This window comes from Spinacia oleracea, chromosome 6 (assembly GCF_020520425.1).
Source record: "Spinacia oleracea cultivar Varoflay chromosome 6, BTI_SOV_V1, whole genome shotgun sequence".
NCBI classification, from domain to species: domain Eukaryota; kingdom Viridiplantae; phylum Streptophyta; class Magnoliopsida; order Caryophyllales; family Amaranthaceae; genus Spinacia; species Spinacia oleracea.
The window spans coordinates 135,569,856-135,592,097 of record NC_079492.1 but is presented as its reverse complement, the minus strand read 5'-3'; the positions used below and the strand labels follow the sequence as shown (position 1 = coordinate 135,592,097).

At 34.4% G+C, this 22,242-nt stretch overlaps 3 protein-coding genes across 3 annotated transcripts; 2 read left to right on the top strand and 1 right to left on the bottom strand.

Moving 5' to 3' along the window:
• The first annotated feature begins 1,007 nt into the window (after positions 1 to 1,007).
• LOC130463639 (BURP domain-containing protein 5-like) lies at positions 1,008 to 1,507 on the top strand. The gene is made up of 2 exons (XM_056832828.1): positions 1,008 to 1,084; positions 1,177 to 1,507. Exons 1-2 carry the CDS (start codon positions 1,008 to 1,010, stop codon positions 1,505 to 1,507), a joined length of 408 nt encoding a protein of 135 aa, XP_056688806.1.
• A 2,151-nt stretch (positions 1,508 to 3,658) lies between these two features.
• LOC110799393 (RING-H2 finger protein ATL70) lies at positions 3,659 to 9,628 on the bottom strand. The gene is made up of 2 exons (XM_056833454.1): positions 6,205 to 9,628; positions 3,659 to 6,122 (listed from the first exon to the last, which is right to left on the bottom strand). Exon 1 carries the CDS (start codon positions 9,389 to 9,391, stop codon positions 8,810 to 8,812), a length of 582 nt encoding a protein of 193 aa, XP_056689432.1. The 5' UTR covers positions 9,392 to 9,628; the 3' UTR covers positions 3,659 to 6,122; positions 6,205 to 8,809.
• A 5,913-nt stretch (positions 9,629 to 15,541) lies between these two features.
• Positions 15,542 to 22,227, top strand: LOC110799397 (uncharacterized). The gene is made up of 4 exons (XM_022004658.2): positions 15,542 to 15,795; positions 17,613 to 17,714; positions 19,508 to 19,668; positions 21,872 to 22,227. Exons 1-4 carry the CDS (start codon positions 15,705 to 15,707, stop codon positions 21,977 to 21,979), a joined length of 462 nt encoding a protein of 153 aa, XP_021860350.1. The 5' UTR covers positions 15,542 to 15,704; the 3' UTR covers positions 21,980 to 22,227.
• Positions 22,228 to 22,242: the final 15 nt, after the last annotated feature.

The following is a 22,242-nucleotide window of genomic DNA, read 5'->3' as shown; positions in this document are numbered from 1 at the left end:
TAGTTCAGGGCCCGTGCAACGCACGGCTATTACGAAAAGAATTTATTATTTTAATAATAATTAAAAGACTTGTGTATTAGGAAAACATGAAAGTAAAAAGGTAAATGAAAAAGTATAAATTCAAAGTTGTGTAAAAAAATATTCAAATGAACTAAATTTGCATATTACTATACAAAGTTAAAAATTATAGTCGTTTACTTGTATGTAGAACGATCTAACAACGTTAACCAAACCCGAATGACTCAAGACTAATTTTCGAAAAGACCCGAGCATAACCGAGTTAGTCAAATACAACATATTTTGAATTGAGTAAAATCTTGATAAATAAACTTATATGTTAGTCTACTTACCATGTATTATTATTTTAATTAACATTCTTACTTACCAGTTACCATGTATTATATTATTAATAGTAGACTAACATTAGAAGTTCATTTATCAATATTTTTTATATTTCTTATCAGATTAAAAAGTTATAATAATACATAAATAAAATTATATCATAAAGGAAAAAATAATATTGATTTATCTTTCCTCCAATAATATATTATGCAGTACACATCTATGATAATTAAAATATATTTTAATCTTAGTTTCCTAAAAGAACATAATGTAATTTATTTATTTTAAAATTAAAAAAATAAAAAAATATTTTGGCGGGAAAAAATCGCACCAGGAAATGACACGTGTCATTCTTGGTGTCTCTTTTAGTATAGAGTAATAGATAAAATAAATGTTCAATATTTTAGTTAGTGGACCTGAACCCACTTGAAAGATAAACTCCGGCTAACTTCCCTTAATGAAGTGATGTTAATATCAAAAATGTTAAAATCTGTAACTAATGGTTGAAACTTCCACAAAACTTGTGTTTATTGAGAATACTGCAAGTATTTGTGAAACGATAAGCACATATTATGTACAAGCTCAACTAATGAATTTCATATTAGCTCGATGGAAAGACGTGTTCAAGTTTTTTTCAGAATTTATGTGTCCCAACTCTTGAAGAAATGATAGACTACGTGAACCCACAATTTCAACCGTCGGTTTTAGACCTTAATGTTCTATCAATGGAAGTTAGTCGGAGGTATATATATCCTCGAATATTTGTTAATTATATCACATTTTAGTGCCCATCCTATTAGATTGTATAGATATTTTCCATATTTTTTTTTGAAGAATCCAATTTAAGTCACAAATAACATTTAGTGGTTACCGCGTAAGAGGCGTGAAAAGTGTTGGGAATGTAAGAAAAATTGTAAGTTGCCACAAGGCTGCATTCCCTTTGAGTGTGTTCATGTGCCACCGCTTGCAAGGGCGAGCTTATCATGTCAAACTTCAAAGCCCGGACAAGGACGGGGGGAAGGTAGAGGCTTTGTTGAGTTGTCACCATGACGCCAGCAATTGGAGTCCTAGATATGGTGGCTTTAAGATTCTTACTATTGCACCAGGGAAAATTGTGTGTCATCTCCTTCTTAAAGACAATGTGATCTTCATAAAACTCAACTGACATCTCTATTAACTATTAAGGTCCAAGCTTTCTATAGATCGAGGATTATGCAAAAATAAAACCCGAGTATTTGTTTTTCAATTTTAGTGGAATATTGTTACATGTGTTACTATATGTACCTATATACTATGTTCAATATTTGTATAATATAATATATAATATATGTACTTTGTATAATATATAAAATAAATGTTCAATATTTTAGTTAGTTGACCTGAACTCACTTGAAATATAAACTCCGGCTAACTTCCCTTAATGAAGTGATGTTAATATCAAACATGTTAAAATCTTTAACTAATGATTGAAACTTCCACAAAACTTGTGTTTATTGAGAATACTGCAAGTATTTGTGAAACGATAAGCACATATTATGTACAAGCTCAACTAATGAATTTCATATTAGCTCGATGGGAAGACGTGTTCAAGTTTTTTCAGAATTTATGTGTCCCAACTCTTGAAGAAATGATAGACTACGTGAACCCACAATTTCAACCGTCGGTTTTAGACCTTAAAGTTCTATCAATGGAAGTTAGTCGGAGGTATATATATCCTCGAATATTTGTTAATTATATCACATTTTAGTGGGAATGTACTTTAAACCCCATCCTATTAGATTGTATAGATATTTTCCATATTTTTTTTTGAAGAATCCAATTTAAGTAACAATTAACATTTAGTGGTTACCGTGTAAGAGGTGTGAAAAGTGTGAAAAGTGTTGGGAATGTAAGCAAAATTGTAAGTTCCGTCAAGGATGCATTCCCTTTGGGTGTGTTCATGTGCCACCGCTTGTAAGGGCGAGCTTATCATCTCAAACTCCAAAGCTTGGACAAGGACGGGGGAAGGTAGAGGCTTTGTTGAGCTGTCACCATGACGCCAACAATTGGAGTCCTAGATATGGTGGCTTTAAGATTCTTACTATTGCACCAGGGAAAATTTTGTGTCATTTCCTTCTTGACGACAATGCGATCTTCATAAAACCCAACTAACATCTCTATTAACTATTAAGGTCCAAGCTTTCTGTAGATCGAGGATTATGCAAAAATAAAAATCGAGTATTTGTTTTTCAATTTTAGTGGAATATTGTTACATGTGTTAGTATATGTACTTATATACTATGTTCAATATTTGTATAATATAATATATAATATATGTACTTTGTATAATATATAAAATAAATGTTCAATATTTTAGTTAGTTGACCTGAACCCACTTGAAAGATAAACTTCGGCTAACTTCCCTTAATAAAGTGATGTTAATATCCAACATGTTAAAATCTGTAACTAATGGTTGAAACTTCCACAAAACTTGTGTTTATTGAGAATACTGCAAGTATTTGTGAAACGATAAGCACATATTATGTATAAGCTCAACTAATGAATTTCATATTAGCCCGATGGGAAGACGTGTTCATGTTTTTTCGAATTTTTGTGTCCCAACTCTTGAAGAAATGGTAGACTACGTGAACTGACAGGCTAAAGTCGTATCACCTAATAAACAATAAACCTAAAATCACTAGCTAAATAGCAAGGGAAGTCAGGATCGAATCCACAGGGAAATGACGTTCTTTCTATTACTAAAATAGAGATCTAGACTATTGGGAAATTGATAAAAGTGTTGGTTTTTATAACTATAACTAAGACAATGATTAAATCGCAAAATAACAATATTAAGGGAATTTAGGGCAACGGTTCACCACAAGTGCAGACCAGGATTGGACAACGGGCAACAACAATCAATCAATAATCATAACTAGGAAAACATGCATATCTCGAATCTTATGAATTCATTAGGAAATTATAACTAGCAGACTCTCGCTATGTACTAGAAACAATTCCTATCTAATAGCCACAGACCAAGAACATCAGATTTATACCTCTCTGCGCATAATATAAGATTCATCAAACTCAATCAAAATAGTCCGGCCGAACAGAATTGACAAACAATTAAAACAAGCTATAGAAATTACAATCAACAATCAATAATTAAATCCAATCCAATCCCAATCATACATCCATGGATCCCCTAAAACCTAGAAAATTTACTACTCACACATAATTGAAACAACTAAAGCAAACATATTCATTGAAAACATAATTCAAATAGAATAATAAAGCAAAGAAAGAATTAATACCTTAAGGAATGAAGAATGAATAATTAAAGCTTGTAACTTTGATTAAAATAAACTAAGTGTTTGATAAGGATGTTAAGAGAATAAGAAAACAAGTGCTAAAATAAAACTAAGTGTTTAGAACTAGGAAAATAAGATACGGAATTAAAGCTCGTCTCTAAGAAAAACTAAGTTTAATATATATAGGCTCCCCCAAAAATATAAGGACGAAACCGACTAAAAGAGGGAAAAGCACCGAACACTAGTCGGGTTCTGAAAACCGGTCGGTTTTCGGTGCAACCTGCTGGGCGGAATTTTGTCCAAATACCCTGATGCACTCGTACCCGACCGGTTTTCGGTGCAAAACTGCACAAAGACTCTATCTTCAAAACATTATAACTCCTTCGCTATTTATCGAAATTAGGAAAATGACCATTTGTTGGAAAGATCTTGAAATTTAGAATCTAACCCAATTAAAATCACTGCATTTGGAGTTTTAGAACTTTAGTTATGATCAAAAGAATAGACGAGTGTCGGCTTTCTACTTCTTTCACTATTCGCTTTGCTTGAAAGCTCTTCCAACTCAATGTTTGCGCTCTCGAAAGTACGTATTGATTCAAATGAGTAGGAAACGCACACAAATATGCTAATTCCTACAATGATGAACCTGAAACTACAAACACACTACAAGGAGCACATTAGTACTAAAAATCGCTCTTAAGAGCTCATTTGAGATCAAAAAGTACTAAGGGACGGGGGTAAAAACACTATAAAATATGAACATATCAACCTCCCCAAGCTAGATCTTTGCTTGTCCCTAAGCAAAAAAATCATCGATGAATACATAAATCAACTTAACCCCAAACACAACTTAAAGCAATGGATACGATTCAAGGTAAAATCCAACAAGTATGCATCAATGCCAACCAATCAAGTCCATTCGACCACAAATCATCCATAACAATCGTCACGCATAGCGAACCACAAGTGCACAATGGAATTCAAGACTAGTGCTCACACACTCTTCACTCATTTATGTGGCGGGTAAAAGATGTACCCATTCGATCTCCTCCCAATAATGTATGTGAACAATGCGCTCCCAAACTCACAACGGTCCTGTGTTTAAAAGAACATGCACTCAACCTAGCAGTCAACTCGTAATATGTCATGTCATAACTTGCATTGATAAACAACTGCTTTCACATTAATATGACTCTATGCACAAAGGTCGGAAGGTCTTCAAAGCTTGTAATGTTAGGCTTAGGTAAGGGTGCGGTAAATTTGGATAGAATGTGAGCTTAAAGCATTAGCTTTGGGGAGCCAAAATCCTAGTAAATCCCATGATAAAAAATAAACAATGACCACAACTCTCCCACTCAACACATGAGAATGCAACAAATAAACCACATAATACTTTTTCGCCTTTTTCATCTCTACAACCGATCACTCATAAGAATATGAAATTGCAATACTTGAGTGAAATTAATGCTTTGAATTTTTCCGAAAGCAATGAATTTTTTTCTCTTTTAGCTCAATTTCTTTTCTTTTTTTTCATTTTTCTTTCTTTTTCTCCCTTTTGGGATCCTTCACATTCTCAATTCTTCTTATCTTTTTCTCATCATATATTTTTTTTCTGATCACCACATAAAAGTACGAAGAACCCTTTTTTTTTTTCCAATACCCAAATTGTGCTCAAATGAAGCACACTACAACTCCCTCACCTCACTCACTAATAGCTACCCCAAGCCAAGCTTGGGACTAGTAATCAATGGGGCTTAATGGCCTTATAATTTGGTTAGTTACCGAATAAAAGGGCACAGGAAACAACATGGGTAGAGCGAAGGGAACAAATGTATCTAAGATCGTCTAAAGGCTACCTAAAAGAAGAAATGCCTTCATCCTCCTCAATGTGCATGCATGTGAGCCATAAAACATTACTAACAGTTGCAAACCAATACTCAAAATCAATAACATACCAGGAAGCTAACACACATCCCTAACCAAATCAACAAACCCAACACCAAGTCCACAAACAGTTAGTCAAGGTTGACTCATGTTAAGGCATCAAAATAGTCGAATCTCAAATCATGGTTAACAAATCAATAATGCTCGTCATCAAAAACCAAGAATCAAAACAGTTTCCAATCAAGGGGCACAGAGAAGCATGGTTTTTGTATTCATAGAAACGTATTTTTGGTTTTTTTTTTTTTTGAAAAGCGATAAACTACTTTAGAAAGCAATATCACATACCTCCCCCAAGCCGAACTCAGCAATGTCCTCAGTGCTTAAAGGAGTGGAGAACGAGGGACTCAATCTTCGTTGAATCCCTCTGGCTCCAACTCTTATGTGCCTCCCGCAAAGAGATTGGTTAGTAAATAACTAACCAACGAGCGCAAAAGCTTGTCATGCGCACTCGCACATCTTTCGTGCAACAAGACATGCACGATAATCAACAACAACATTTGCATAAAATCCCAACGAACTCTACGCCAGTAAGGAGTGGGATGCCTAAAGGAAGAAGAAAAATAATAAAAACAATAATAAAAGAAGTATAGGAAAAAGAAGAAAAAGATCGAGAAAGTAGGCATACTCTCCTTATGGAAGTTGTTTTTGCGGACTATTGATTCTTCAACTTCAATGATCAATGAAATAGCCCTCTCTGTGTTTTGGCATTCATGGTGGAAATTCTCTTCACCATATAGAGCTCTCTGCAAAGCATCCACCTCTTTTTTGTAAGTACTGCAAGTACCTGCAAAAGATTCACAAAGAGGAACAGACTCTATTGGGTCATTAGGATTTTGATTTTCGGGGGGAGGAGGAAGGTTTTCAAGCAAAGGTTTTATGGGTAAAGAGAAGGGGAGTGAGACGGTGCAAACAGGGCTAAGATTAACCCTTCTTGGACTTGGAATATGAGGGGTAAGGGTTGACTCAACAACAAGGGTTTTATCAACTTCAACTTCCTCATGGAGTTGCTCTATAACATATGGCTTTTCAGCTTTAATAAATCCTTCATCCATTGATCCAACAGTGACAACATCATCTTCCAACTCATCCTCAACCTCCGCTATAGGTTCCTCACTCTCTTGGTTACCTATGGGTTCACGCAATTGACCCTCATCCCCAACACAACTCAAATCATTATTTTTGATAATTTCTTCAACTTTTCTAAATCTCCCAAGAGCATCCTTACTAGCTTTAACAATCTCATTAGTAGCCTCTTGAGATCTAGTACACTGAATCTAAATCTTAGAGTTTAATCTTCTTAATTCCTCTAAGAAGCTATCTCTGCTTTCTGATTCGGGTTGAACAGGATTGGGCAAGGGTTCACAATAATACACAGGAGAAGCAACGGTGGAATCATGAGGCAAAACATTTATATCCATGCAAGGGTTAGATAAGTCATTAGAATAGGTATGATTATCATAAACATTAAAATGCACCTCATTATAACAAGAATTCAAGGGAGAAGGGGTAGAAACATGTAGATTATGCTCATAATTTGGATTAGCACATGGAACATGAATGACCATTTCACGCTCATACGAATCCCTTGCAAACCACATATAGTAATCCCACATATCATCCAAAGACAAGGCTTGAAAATCACCATTAAATCTACTTTCTATCACGTTCCTTGTATACTCATTTAAACCACCGTAAGCAAAACCACAAGAATCCCAAAGATTAAGATTGTGGTAACCAATAAAATCATTTAATCTATCGAAATACACCCAAAATGGCTCATTTACAAATTGAGGGAAAGAATAATAATCCATTTTTTTCAACGAAAAGACTAAAGAAAAGAAAATATATACATGGTCTCAAAGAACTGGAAGTTCTCCGAGAGTTAACAAAATAATCTAGACCACAAAATTAATAGCAGAAAATTAAACCGTTTCTCCGGCAACGACGCCAAAATTTGACAGGCTAAAGTCGTATCTCTTGCATTAACCCTAATATAACATTTGTTTGCCAAGCAGTGAGTTCTTGTTCACCAATCCATCTAAAACAATAATTGATTTGCAGTATGATGAACAGGCTATGTCTTTGTTCACCAGTCAATCCACAATAATACCTCTCTGGGTGTGAATTATCACCACTGGTGAACAAAGACATAGCCCTGTTCATCATACTGCAAATCCATTACTGTTTTAATTAGTTATTCCTAGGTATGTTTAAGTATTGTTAAAATAAGCAAACTTAAATGGATTTACAAAAATGGCAGAAAATTACCTTTTTACTGGAGAAGAGTCAGCTATGGTGAAGCAACAGAGAAGGAACACGGAGATGGTGATGGAGAAGAAGGACTTTTTTTTTGGAAGTGTTTAATTATTTATGTGTACATGGACTGTTAAATACTCTGTTTTTTGAGAGCTCTAACGGCTTTTTTTTTTTTAGTAAATATCAATTTTTCCTTTATTTTAAAAATTTTTACCAGTAAAAGTAACTATTTTTTGACTTTTATTTTAATTTGCCTTTATTTTTAATGCTTTTAAACAGACATTAGTGGCAGAAGGCAAAATGCAGCATATTTCATCAATTTTGAGGGACTAAACTACTCCTTTTCAAAGTTGAGGGACTAAAACCATTTTTTTCACCTTATTTCCACTTATTTCAGGAAAAATAAGTTCAAATAAGTACAGATAAGATAAGTTCAGGAAAAATAAAGGTTGACCAAATATAATTTATAACTAAAATAAGTTTTATTAAGTTCAGAAAAAATAAGTGAAAATCATGTGAATAGAACGCACCCTTAAATTGCTCATTTTCAAAATTAAGGGACTAAACTCCTGTATTTGACAAAGTTTATGAGCCTTCAAAACAGTTTACTTAAAATTTCCACCCTGCAAAAACGGACTTACCCACGCCATAACATAGAACCGCCGCTACATACCCGTACAAAGTTCATATCCACAAGGTGAACATCATTCTAGTAACTTCAAAGGAAAATGTAATCATTTATAATTTTATACAACTTTTCAAGTATAATCTGGCCAGAAAATGTGTTTCTTAAAAAAAAAGGTCAACTATATTGCAAATTAAACAACCTTCATTTACCACCAAAACTAAAACTAATTTCCTTGCTCTGTAAATTGTCAGAGCCCGGAAAACAATGGCTTATAATTTTATAAAAATCACTTATAAACAGCAAAAAAAAAAAACTATTAATATTTAATTAATTAATAAAAATAAAATTAGGCAATTCTGGTGGAAGCAAGAGGAGCAACCTGAGCAAGAGGCGTTGACTGAGGGGTAGGCAAAGGAGAAGTCCTACAAACAGGACAAGTTGGATGAATTCTAAGCCATGGATCAACACATTTTAGATGAAATACATGCCCACATTCTGTCAATTGTCTTAACATATCTTTCCCTTTATAATCTGCTAAACATATTGAACAACAATTCACTGTTGTTGTAGTTGTTGATCCTTTCTTATTCTTGCTAATACTACTCTCTAGTTGTGAGTATGTACACTTTGGGTATGCCTTGAGCGTATCTTCGTCGATCCCTTCCACTTCTATCACGCAATGATCGCCTTGTCTTTCTCCACCTTGTTGCGCCGCCGCCGCCTCTTGACCGGTGGCGGTGGCTCCGCCTTCATCGCGGGTGCAAAAGTAGGAAGCGAGGGTGATGGTTGTGATTAGTACAAGGATGCCTATTGATACTCCTAAGCCGTAGGTAAACCCGCCTACGGAGTCGTTGTTGTGTCCGGTGAATTCTGTGTTGGTTGTCACGGCGTCGCGTACGGTGGTTGGACTAGAACCCGCCGTGTTCATTTAATTTGTTATTTTGTGTAATTTGTATGCTTTTTCTGTAGGGTGTTTTTGTAGTAGGGATTGATCAACTTTAACGTTGAGATTTCGAGTGAGGAGAAAAGGGAAGGATTACTACTATGTTCAACTTTAAAGATGAAGCCATGGAAGAAAGGTTGAGGAGAAAAATAATGTAGTAACGTATGGTTGGTTATTTAGGGGAGGTGATAGATTATTTAGAAAGTCAACTAATGAGTAATGCAAATGGATAGGTGGAGTCTTAATCAAGGGAAGATGTATTTGAATTTTGAAGTCATGATTTATTTATTTTAAATAAAAAATTTAGAGGTCTAGTCTTTAGATTCCATGTGAAATTCTTATCTCTAAATATATTTTTTATAATATGAAATTAAGAGAGGTAAAAAATTCTGCATTATTGTCTGTTCGAATGAGTCGTAAAGAAATTGTAAGTGAGATAAAGGGCGTTACAAATTACAACACATGCTGAGACCTCACTGATGTATAGGTTAAATAAATAATTACTACGAAGTTAGTATAATGGTATTTGATGCGAGGTGATTTATAATTTATTCGACTTTTAGTGTTTCTTAAGGACCTTACGAACAAGACACGTTCCGTTACAAATTACAACCTTGGCCTAAATTTCATTAATTGGTAGGTCAAATAATTAAATTAGTGTAATGTACTTTATTTTTTTGACATACATAGTGTAATGGTATTAGATGCGAGGTGATGTATAACTTGTATAACTTTTAGTGTTTCTTAAGGGCCCTGCTTAACTCAGCTCTTCAAAGCATTTAGTTGGATTGCCATAATTTAGTTAATTATATATTAATATTATGATTAAAGAATGATTAGTTGATGGATTTGTCTTTTCTTTCTTGACCTCCTTCGTGCAATTCACGTTCTTTAATGGAAGTAAATGGAGATATGGATTACTTAATTACAACTATGTACAATATGCTTTGTATTCAAGGAAATGGTCCAAAGGGAGCTCAATTATCCAAATTTTTAATTATCTTATTCTATAAATTATTTTAGGCAAAATGGTTGAATTGTTTGGTGCGTTGTAACTTGCAAGTCGCAAGCATGATTCAACAACTTGATGTTACGGCTATTGTTATGCATATACTACGTACTTCAGTTTTGACTTTTTGCACTATTTATATAATTTCTTTGATCTTATTTTATTTCTTGTATATGAAAACAAATGTTAGTATATAATATATTGTTGGCTTCATCTTAATATACGGAGTATATTTTTAAAATATTAATATTTTATAAGTTTTTATAATATGTAGTTAAAGATATTGTTGGTAAAAGTTGTGCATTGGCAAGCGTGTCCAGCTAAAACGATGCGAGTATTAAGGGACGGAGGGAGTATAAAGTAATTAAGTAATTTATATTCTCTCAGTATAGCTATTCGAAAAAAAAATATTAAGACGGTTGAGGATTGTTACTAAAACGATGCGAGTATTAAGGGACCCTAATACCCCACTCCTTGCTCCTCTACATCATTTGATCCTATTTCAGAGTCAATTAGGGAGGTGGATTATATTAATCTAGATCGGGATCATCGACGTATTAAATACTCCGAAATTATTTTTGTGAATATTCACTAATTTTACTTATAGACTTTGGAAAATTAATGCATATGGTGGAATTGGTGGTGTACTTTTAGTGGAATTTTGGAGCCTTGCCAAAAATTGCGTGAAATTGCTTGAAGATGTGGATGTATTTGTTGCATAACCATTGTGATGGTTTGTTACAGGTTATCATCGTCTCATTTTTTATGCCAACATAGCAGTTTAGCTAGGCACTATTTTTAGAAATATCTAATATAAAACCTCTTACACTAATAGTATTAGCGATTTTAAGAGTAGAACCTGCTAACATTATTGACGGACTTATATAAATTGTGTTTATACGGAGTACAAGATAGTACTCACCCTATGGACGATTCACGTGAAAGACTGAAAGGTATACTTCAATTCAAGAAATAGTTCATAAACTGACGCAAACATATTTAGTTCTGGTTTAAGAAATTTCCAAAAATCCAAAACTTGTTTATTTCAATGGGAGTCATGCAACTATGCAAGACATGGTGTATTATGGTAAGGCTGTGTTCAGGCCACCTAATTATTTCTCCTTATTTTGGAAAAAGTAAATTAAGATTAATTCAAATAACGAAAAGTAAAGGTTACTTGAGTACAATTAATAACTAAAATAAATTTTGATGAGTTCAAATAAGGCTCCGTTCTGTTCGACTTATTTTGACTGAAACTATATTATCTGAACTTAACTGAACTTATCTGAACTTATTTTATCTGGAAAAAAAAACTTATTTTGTCTGAAATAAACTTATCTGCGTGTGAAAATGTCTGTAAAAAAAAACTTATTTTTGTCGAACTTGTATTATCTGAACTTATATGAACTTAACTGAACTTATTTTGTCTGAAATAAGTCAAAATAAGTCGAACGGAATAGAGCCTAAGATAAATTCAGAAAAATGAAGTGAAAATCTTGTGAATAGAATGCGATGACGTGCAAATTATATGAAAAATGGGCATATGCTTGGAAATCAATAAAAAAAATTCTATGCTATTTTTAATACGAAAGATGAAGTGTTTTATTAGGCCGAAATCTCACACTGGTAAACTCGGTCCAAGTTAACGGGATAGACACTTTGAAAGTGTGGGAGTGGTAAACTGGTAAAGGAACCCTCTCTCAAAGTGTCAATGGACAGCGATTGAACCCCAAATCTTTTGGTAGGCATGTGAAGTCTTTTTCACTAGGCCAGTCAAGGCATTGCTTGATACGGTTGGAGATTAATAAAGATCAACTCCTATAAATAAAATTGGGTAGCACTCCATAGTGCTCTCTCTTTCAGAATGTTGACATTATTCATATGAAATCTTGCTTTATTCGTCTCAATATAATTTTACGAATGTATAATTAAAGATATAAAATGTACATTGGCATGAAAAGTAGAAACTGGAACATCATCATATATAGAACGGGGAAGTACAATCTTATATGTAAACAATGTTCCAACATTTTCTAATTTTTTTTTTTGAAGATTTTAACAATTTAATTCTTAGGAAGAGTATTTCGTATGTCGATAATTTATATGGACATCAAAATCTTCAAGAGTCAGTAACCCATAAAACTTAGCTTGTTGATAACACTAAGGGCGTGTTCGGCGGTAACGTTTGAGGTAGCGTATTAACCTAGTTAAAACGATACTTGTAAATTTTACTCCATATAAGTGTTTGGCAAGATAGTGATTAGCGGTAAATGTAGTGTTTGGGTAGCTTCTGTCAAGCGTTAAAATGTAGCGTTAAAAGGTAGTGGGCAGTGTTTGATAAATTTATAGTAAAGCTTTAAACAAAAAATATACTTCCTCCATTTTTTAATTATTGCACCATTTTGGTTTTAACACTATTCACATATTCTTATATAGTTAATTTTTGTGATTTATATGTAAGGAAAAATATATTCATGTGGGATCTTGTTAGATTCGTCTCGAAATACACTTTCAAATTATCAATTTTTTATAATTTTAAAAAATGTATAATGAGAGATATTAGTGGTTAAAATAGTGCATTGGCAAGCGTGAAATCCCAGATGGTGCAATTAAAAAAAATGGAGGAAGTAGCTTTTATTGTATTTTCAAGATGAGGTAGATAAGTTTAAGATAATTCTCCAAATGGAGAACTCGGTAACTATCTTGGGTACCAAATTATTGATAGTAGAGTGACATATGAAACGTTTGCTAGCATTCTCCCCTCCACTCAAAACCATCTAACCAAGTGGAAAGTTAATCTTAATCCAGTCAAATTTAGCGTCTAAAGAAAACTACCAAATGCAAAGTTTTACCCTCCACATTCCCTAAACATGAAGTTAGACAAATTTTATAGACAATTCTTTCGGAACAAGGACCCTACCTAAAAATCACCGAATTTGGTAATTTGGGATAGAATGTCCAAACCAAAGTGCTTAGGAGGCCTAGGCTTTAGGAAAGCAGAAGTCAACAATAAAGCCATGGAACTAAAGCTCCTATGGAGGATTATTTCTTCGTCATAAAACCTTTGGGTACAACTTGTTAAAAAGAAATATCTTAAAAATGCTTCATTGTTAGATTTCATACCAACCTCAAATGTGTCCTGCCAATGGCGTAATCTAATGAAGCTAAGACCTACCCTAAAAAAAATGAATTCGGTGGCAAGTAGGGAAAGGATCGAACATTGACTTTTGGGAAGCTAATTGGGTTTTCCCCTCCCTCATTAGAAAATTTTCTACTAGTCATCAACCACACAAAAACAAGTTTCATAATTCATAAACATAGATAAGCAATGGGATGAGCATAAATTAAGACAAGTTGCTTCCCTTGCTACACTACAACGTCTAAAATAATGGCAATCCCCATTCCTAGGAATGACATTGAAGAAAAAATGTTCTGGTGGCTTGACCCAAGTGGTAACTTTTCAACAAAAACTGTTGCTTGCTTAGTGCATGCAAGGTCTTTCTCTAGCAATAGAGAATAGAGTTCCTTTCAACTAGATTTGGAAACTAAAGGCAGCCTCGAAGATTAAAAATTTTCTTTGAAAAATTTGCAGTGATGCTCTTCCATTAAAGGAAAAGACTCTTTAGAAGTCATGTTTCGATTACTCTCCTGTGTCAATTTTGCACCCACCATACAGAATCTAGTGAGCATTTGTTCCTCTCTTGTCCATTTGGAGAGGACCTTTTTAGTCATCTCAACCATTCACATGGTTGATGTCTCACTTCCCTTGATCCCCATATATTCTTGATTGATAACTTAATTTACATTAAGAATTCCTTGGGGTAGGCTTCCATAGAAAAATTAGCTAAAGTTTGGTGGTATATTTTGTATATTAGAAATGTAATAGTGTTTAGAAATGAAACAAGATCAGTCATAGAAATTATTTGCTTCATCATTAACCACATAAAGATGTGATCTAGCGTCGAATAGCAACATTCTCCTTCCACTTGCCTTAAAAAAAGTGTTAGTCATGCAAAAAAGCAAGAAGCGTGGAACCGACCTCCTTCCGGTTTCTTCAAATTAAATTTCGATGGTGCCAAAAGAGGAAGTTCTATTAAAAGTTTGGGGCTTATTATTCGCGATGACAAAGGAGCGTTGTTAGTGGCGGGAGTCAAGGATCTTCACCCCGGAGGACTCCATCTTATTTGCTGAAGTTTCGGCGCTTCGAGAAGGAATCAAAAGTGCAGTGGCGATGGGTACAAAAATCTCATTATTGAAGGGAATAGCTTGCTGGTGATCAACTCAATGAACAAGATTTGGCAGGTCTCGTGGGAGATTTGTAGGCTCGTTGAGGATTTTAGTCGGGATTTATCAAATTTGGATTCACTTTCGATCCTTCATTGTTACCGGGAAGTCAATCAAGCGGCGGATTTCTTGACGGCAAAAGAAAGCGGCTCTTATCTTATTATGTCGTTATGGTTTTCGTCTTTTGATCATTCCCTCTCCCTCATCATCCGAAAGAATGAGTTAGATTTGCCCTCTCAAAGAGATTAACCTGGTTTTTCCCTTATAAAAAAACAATATTAACCGCTATTTTTTACCGATCACTCATATGAATTGTCCGCTACAGCTAACCGTCATCCGTTACTGCTACGGTGCTACCCGCTACTCAATTGCTAATCGCTACCCGCAAAAGCTAGTTTTGCAGAACATGGCGTAATCTTGTTTCACGGGAAGAGTATCCTCGTACACCGTCATACTCTCATTAGTCTCAATGTCTCATAGGCACATTCAGGGGCGGATGCAGTGTGTACCATGGGTAGACACTTGCACACCCTATTGGCTGAGGTTAAAATATTAACAAGCAGATAAAACTCATAAAAAGTAATATGATTTGCCGGTAAAAGAAGCCTAATGATATGCGCTAGACCTGGGTTTGAATCTGAGCTACCAACAACTAATAGTTTTTTTTTTAACTCAACCACTTCATACTTGTTTTCATTAGTTTTACTAGGTTGCTCTGTTTAGAGAAACTTGTCATTAATATGTAATTTTTTTGCATACCCTCTACTGCAATCCTGAATACGTGGGCACATTTACAAGTATTTACTCGTACGGACTACGGAGTAGTTGACAAGAGTCCTGCGAAGCGCCAAGAAGTCAACAACCGTTCTTCTGGAGTCCTGCTGCCACTAAACTTTACCAATTACTCATCAGTTGGTATAAATTTCCCTCAAATTTCAATTCAAAAGCCTTTCTCTCTCTCTCACCAACACAAGAATCTATCAGATTGAAGAACACAAACAAACGATGATGCCTCAGCTGTCGACGATCACACTCCTCCTTTTCTCGCTTTTTCTTCTTTCTCCTCCCGCTTACGCCACCGATATTCGCTATTGCGGTAATTCTTCCTTGCCTCTTTTATTTTTATGGGATTATTATTTTTTCTGTTTGATTGGGCCTTGGTAAATAGCGCCAATTTCACTTTAATTCCCTAATTTATTTTGTTATGAATTATCAATAGTACTGATTGCAGTATTTATTTCGGATTGTACGGTTTTCTGATGTAAAGAGGAAACATAATAAGGAGTACTGCCTAATTTATGAATTAATTTCCCTTATTGCAACAATTGAATCCAAAAATATTTCAAAGAATAAATTTTTTGGATTTCAATAAGGATTTTTTAGGCTATTTCTGATGGTGTAATGCAGAAGTGCTTAGTAAGAACTTGGAAGTTAGAGCACATAAGTAACAACTGATCATGATTTCCATGGTTGTCGTGATAAAATTGGAACTTGTAAAAGTTATTGGTTTATCCGAATCATCGCTATGCATTGTATAGGATCAATTTTAAACCAATACATGAATATAGGATCAATTTGTAAATTTCATTGAGTGGGGCATGAGAAGGCTTTTGGGGAATTTCTTGACTAGTGAGTAAAGGAGGTGTTTTGGCGTAAGAAGAATAATGGTTCAGATTCAACAAGGTTTAGACAATATCCACTGACATTACTCACAACAACAACAAGAGATCTAGAGCTTACAATGATAAGACCATTGAAAGAGTAAGAACTCGAAACCATGCTAATACTCAATTGGGTGGACGTTGTGAGTTGCGGTAGAAACACTCAAGGGATAAACTTGAGAATATCCAACTTTAAATAAATATTTGAAGTGTTAAACTCTTTGTAGCAAGTTTGCAAATTGCAACCTATGACTAAGTTATGAACGAGGCCCTTATTGACCAATAAAATTGTTTGAAAAAGATGTATCTCAACCAGCTTCATCGAAAATTTATATAACAGAATGCAAACAGAATAGGAAAGCAGATTTATGTGAGAAGTTCATGTCCATTCTACTGCAACTTTAAACTACACAATGATTTTGGAAGTTGTAACCAAGTTTCAACTCTAACTCCAAAGTCCCGCCAACTTAAGTTGTTGTGCTACAACTAAAACATGAACCCCTTGTATTCTTAAATCCCGATTACAGAAATTCTTGGGTTCTCTTTTAAATGGTTTTACCCCAGACTGTCAAGATACAAGTATTTTTTTGTACCCACACCTTTCTAAAGATAAGAAGAAGATTAAATAAGTCAATACTGTGAAAATGCTAGAAAATTTCTAAGAGCACTAAGTCACTAACCATCACCAATAAACTAGGGGCTATATTCCTACCTTATTGAGGAACAACCGAGAGAAACAATCTGATACAAAGAAGCAAAAAATAATAAATTGAAGCACGCGAAGAACCTGGATGAAAATGGATTTGAATGTGCACTGCACCAACAGAATGGGCATTTGGACTGTAGGGGAATATAGGGATTCAATGGTCAAGGTTGGTTGAAGCTTTTCCTGGAAGATAACGATGAAATGAGTTGAGATGCATCTCGTCCTACTTTGTGGGTTTTGGGTAGTTTTGAGTATGATGAGAATCTGCATAGATAACATCAGATATTGTGCATGTGACCTGGATGAGTCCTCCTCTGTCTCCAACACAGAATGCAAAACTCAGGCTTGGAAGAGAGTCCGGATTTTGTACAATGAAATATGACAGTGGAGCGTACAGATCTTTGAAGAAGCAAAATCTCAATTGTTGATATCTATTCTACATTTTGCTAGAAACATGGGGGAGACGGGTGGGGGGTAACTGTTTTGGTGCTTTTAAGATTTCCTTTTGATTCATGTCAGAGTTTAAGGACATTATATTCTTTGCAGATAAGAAAGCTGATTATGAAGTGAAGGTAAGCGGGGTTGAAATATCACCTAGTCCAGTCACTGGAGGTCAACCAGCTACCTTCAGCATCTCTGCGTCTACTGGTCGGTTAATCTATCTCCTTGCGTATTTAGATGTTTTTTCCTTTTCTTTTTTCGGATTTTTCGTTTGTGTTCTGATACTGACTTATGTACAATACTTGATTCGGATTTTGGTAAATTGGGTTATTTAATCGTCTCAAAAATGTTCATTTCAGATTAAATGCTTTCAGTTTCTTGCCTCTCAATTTTTCATATACATGATAGCTTTTGGTTTATGTAGTTGTATGCTTTATCTTTGTTTCTATACTTGTGGAAAAATTCTCTATACTTAAACAGCTGTGGTGCTCCGTGCTTGCCACATTATGACAACCCTTGTCCCTAGAGCTACATTGACAGGATCCTCGTGTATGATTGGTCGTTTATCGTTCGTTGTGGATATTATAATATAATGTGCTAAGAGCTGAAATGGTGAACTCTTGCAAGCTTTTTGTGCGAAAAATGGAATTATAAAACAGGGAACACTAGGCAAAATAAGGGTAACTTGGAAAACCTATCATCAGAACTTAAGGGGCGAGATTTCACTCACTTGGAGCTCTCAGTCTATTAAATATCCAGGTTGGTGTAGCTGATTGCGACACATTCTATTGCTGATAAGATAACTACACCCTATAAGTATAACAGTTTAAGTAATAAACTTGGAGTACTGCCGTACCCTAATCTGTTAATTTAGTTAAGTTGATCCACTCTCAAGAATATCTTTAACCTGTACCAGACTTGTATGTAGTAATTGTAGTTGTTAATGAATGTCTTATCTTTTACGTTTTAGGCTGGAAGACGGGTAAGTTCTTCACCTAAAAAATGTTCAAATACTTGAGATTCTATGCTAAACAAGGGACTGGTTATACTCCTTTCGCCTCAACGTAAACTACCACATTACTGTATGCTGATGTCCCAAAAAATATAACTCCTCTTTCCCTTTCAAGTAAAAGCCAGTGTTTTAAAACAGTGTCTAACTACTATTTGCGCTTTCCTTGGTGACGGTGTCAAGGAATGAGTATTAGTGTTTTATACTGATGCTTGTAGTGAAGCACTATTGTTGATAGTCGGTTGGATATAGTCTTCTGTCATCTCATGGCAGAACATGGACTCATGGCAAAGGTCTTCTTTGAAGTGAAAATAAGATCACTACTATTTCTAAGTGAGGATAGTTGAAACAAGTAGTCAATAATCAAGCATGCATTTTGATGTACTAACTGCTAAGTGTGCCGCTTATCGGAAATGCTGTGTTAGAAACTCTGTAGAAATAGCTACCTCCAGAGTTGCCATTGAAAGTAGTTAGATGTTATCTGACATGACTTATTATAAAGCCTTTTTAATGAGTAGAACACAGGTAAAAGGGTGTTATTTTTTTGGGTAAATAGGGAAATCTATCAACCACAAAGGCAATATGAACAAACTCCCTACAAGCACAAACCTCATACAGTCAAAAGACAAGAAAAAAAATTGACTAAAGAAAATCTTATTAGCAAAACGGTGATTGTTGCTAGATTTTTTGGTGATTAGTATAATTCCTTCTCTTATAAATGTACTTCCAGTGTGGATTGCATGCTGTTCCAGTGTACAGCCTCCTTAGCTACCAAACTTTGCTAGATTTCTACAGTTGGTTTATTGGTTGGTCGGTTTACCAAATCAATTGTTATAGAGTTATAGATTTTTGCTGATGATAAACTAGTAATCTAATCAAGTTACTTTTTCCGTGCCAGTGTCAGAGGGTGTTGTTAATTGTGCATGCTTGTTCCTCTAATGATCTTCTTTTCCCTCTCTGTAACATCATTTTGGTCATGTGTTCTCCTCAGGAAAGGCCATCTCTGGTGGGAGATTGGACCTTGATGTTGCGTATTTTGGATGGCATGTGCATAGTGAGACCCATGACTTATGCACTGAGACTTCTTGTCCAGTTTCAACGGGTGATTTTATGATTTCACATTCCCAGGTTCTGCCAGAATTTACTCCACCGGTGAGTTATCTTTTGTATACTTTCTTGAAAAATTATAAACTTCTGTATTCAATAGTCAGAGTCGGCTTGATTTGGTAATCCTAAATTCCTAATTTTATACCTAATAACTATGATTGCTAGGACTAAATTATTAACAGAGGTAGGATTTCCGGATAAGGTTATTTGCTTACTCACAACTATTGGGAACTGAAATGTATTGGCATCCTTGGGATTCACGTATAGTTCATACGGAGTTATAAAGTATAAACCACAAAGACATTCTCCAATTCACTATCACAACTTCAACACTTTGTGGATATGGATTCCTCTTCGTGTGCTTTTGGCGTGCTCGTCTCTTTCTGTGATGAATTTGGGCTCATTTTTCTAAAAAAATTATGTTGGGAAATTGATATATGCAGCCTAAGTGAAATTATTGCCGATGCACCACTGTCCTCAGCAACATTTGTAAAATATGCCTTAAAGAACTAACTCTAGGATATTATGTTGGGAAATTGATATATACAGCCTAAGAGAAGTTAAAAGTGGAAAAGTAAGCATTGTTACACATTTACACCTTAATAATACTGATTGACACGTGATTTTGTTAAAAAATCACAAACTAATACCATTTCAAGAAATATATTTAATGCTTATAGTTAGCCCTTAAGGCTGCATATATCATAACCGGACATATTAATTACTGGAGTATCTTGTGAGAACTGAACTAGTGGCTTCTAAACAGATTTTTAGCCTGAACATGTGTTTCCTGTAAGAAAAAAAAAAAGAAAAAAAGACTGAGCATGTGGGAAATGGACCAAATCTTTAGATATAAGGTGTACAGTTAGCCAGCCAGAGAAGAGGTTTAGCAACTACAGAGTATAAATTTTTTCAATCTCTATTTCAAAATCAATTAGTTGCTATATGTACTCATCTGAAAGGATATTTAGGTTGGACTTTCTTGTGTAAACCCCACCTAATTTTCTTCCAAATCAAAAAAATAATATATATATATATATACTCCCTCCGTATTTATTTAAGAGATACACTTGGCCGGGCACGGATATTAAGAAGAAAAATTGAATGTAATAAAATAATAAAGCAAGTGGGGTTGGATAGATATTTTAATAATTAATCAAGTGGGGACCATGTCATTTTGGGGGGTGGGAGGTGGGAGGTGGGGTGAGTTTATGAAATTATTTGTTTAATAGGATGGTGGGTCATTTGGTAAATTAGATGTATTATTTAATTAGATGGTGGGGTTGATAAATTACTAAATATGGCAAGTGTATCTCTTAAATAAATACGGTCGGAAAAGGCAAGTGTATCCCTTAAATAAATACGGAGGGAGTATATATATCATATATATATATATATATATATATATTATATATATATATATATATATATATATATATATATATATATATATATATATATATATGGTATTTATCTTTGGGTTTGTTTTATTGGTTGGATAATTGATCACTATTTCCCTTTAGTTTTAAAGTTAGGTTACACTTTTACTCTCTAAGTTATACCCTTCTTCCGAAGCTATTTCTTATACTTTATTAATTTAAAATTTATATTTGTTTAGAAAAGGATTCTTCAAATTCACAAAGTTTCCTTGGTGATTTGTTAATACTACTCCCTCCGTTCCTAAAATGTTATCCTTGTATGCCGTTATGTGATATCCCTAAATGTTTGCTCATTTTCTTAATATGGCAACTTATTTCTGTCTACTTTTTCTTTAGTATTGGAGCCCACAACTATCCACTAACTATTTCCTCTCTACTTTTTCACTCACATTAGTAAAAAGCATGTCAAACCCCAATAGGATAAACATTAAGGGACTGAGGGAGTTAGCCAAATAACTCTACGTCAATAGGAAAGAAAAACGAGGTGGACTTTGGGTTTAAATTGCTGTACTGCCTAAGCAAGCAGTTAGAAAGTGTTCTTTGCTTAAGAATTTTAATCAATAGGAATGAGGAGGAGCGAGTTCAAATGTACAATTTCCATTGTTCATTTTCTATTGCCGACTTGTATTACCTATCTCAATGGCTAGAACCTTTACAACATAATGTGTCTGTGTGTTGTGTATATATATGTTTGTTCTTTATATTATATACGTGTGTTCTTCATGGTGGTTTGATGTATTTTTATTTCTTAAGCAGAAATGGTCCTTTTTTAATTTCACTTTTTAATTATATATATGATTATGTGACAGGGTTCCTACACTATTAAGATGAAGATTCTGGACGCAGACAAGCGTCAGCTGTCTTGCATTGCTTTCGATTTTAGCGTTGGATTTGGATCGTCTGTAGCTGCAATATAAAGAGAGGTTGTAGATGTTTCCTACAACCTTTCTCATGTAAATTTCTGATATGTCTAGTATTTACACCACATAACCTTCTGAAACACTTCCTGACAAAATTATGTAGATATACTTCTTCCACTCTTCCAGAACTTAGTACAGATATGTACTGTAGACCTGTAGTAGTATATACGAAGTAAGTATTTGTTTATGGATAGAATTAAGTACAGATTTACTCTATCTGGAATTTAGTTGCCACATTTATAAAATGTTTTTGTGCTGCT

Excerpts from the sequence above, each read along its gene's own strand:
- LOC110799393 (XM_056833454.1), bottom strand. The coding sequence starts at position 9,391 with ATGAACACGGCGGGTTCTAGTCCAACCACCGTACGCGACGCCGTGACA.
- LOC130463639 (XM_056832828.1), top strand. The coding sequence starts at position 1,008 with ATGATAGACTACGTGAACCCACAATTTCAACCGTCGGTTTTAGACCTT. Across the intron at positions 1,085-1,176 it reads TCAATGGAAGTTAGTCGGAG|AATCCAATTTAAGTCACAAA; the intron begins GTATATATATCC and ends TTTTTTTTGAAG.
- LOC110799397 (XM_022004658.2), top strand. The coding sequence starts at position 15,705 with ATGATGCCTCAGCTGTCGACGATCACACTCCTCCTTTTCTCGCTTTTT. Across the intron at positions 17,715-19,507 it reads CAGCATCTCTGCGTCTACTG|GAAAGGCCATCTCTGGTGGG; the intron begins GTCGGTTAATCT and ends TGTTCTCCTCAG. Across the intron at positions 19,669-21,871 it reads TGCCAGAATTTACTCCACCG|GGTTCCTACACTATTAAGAT; the intron begins GTGAGTTATCTT and ends ATTATGTGACAG.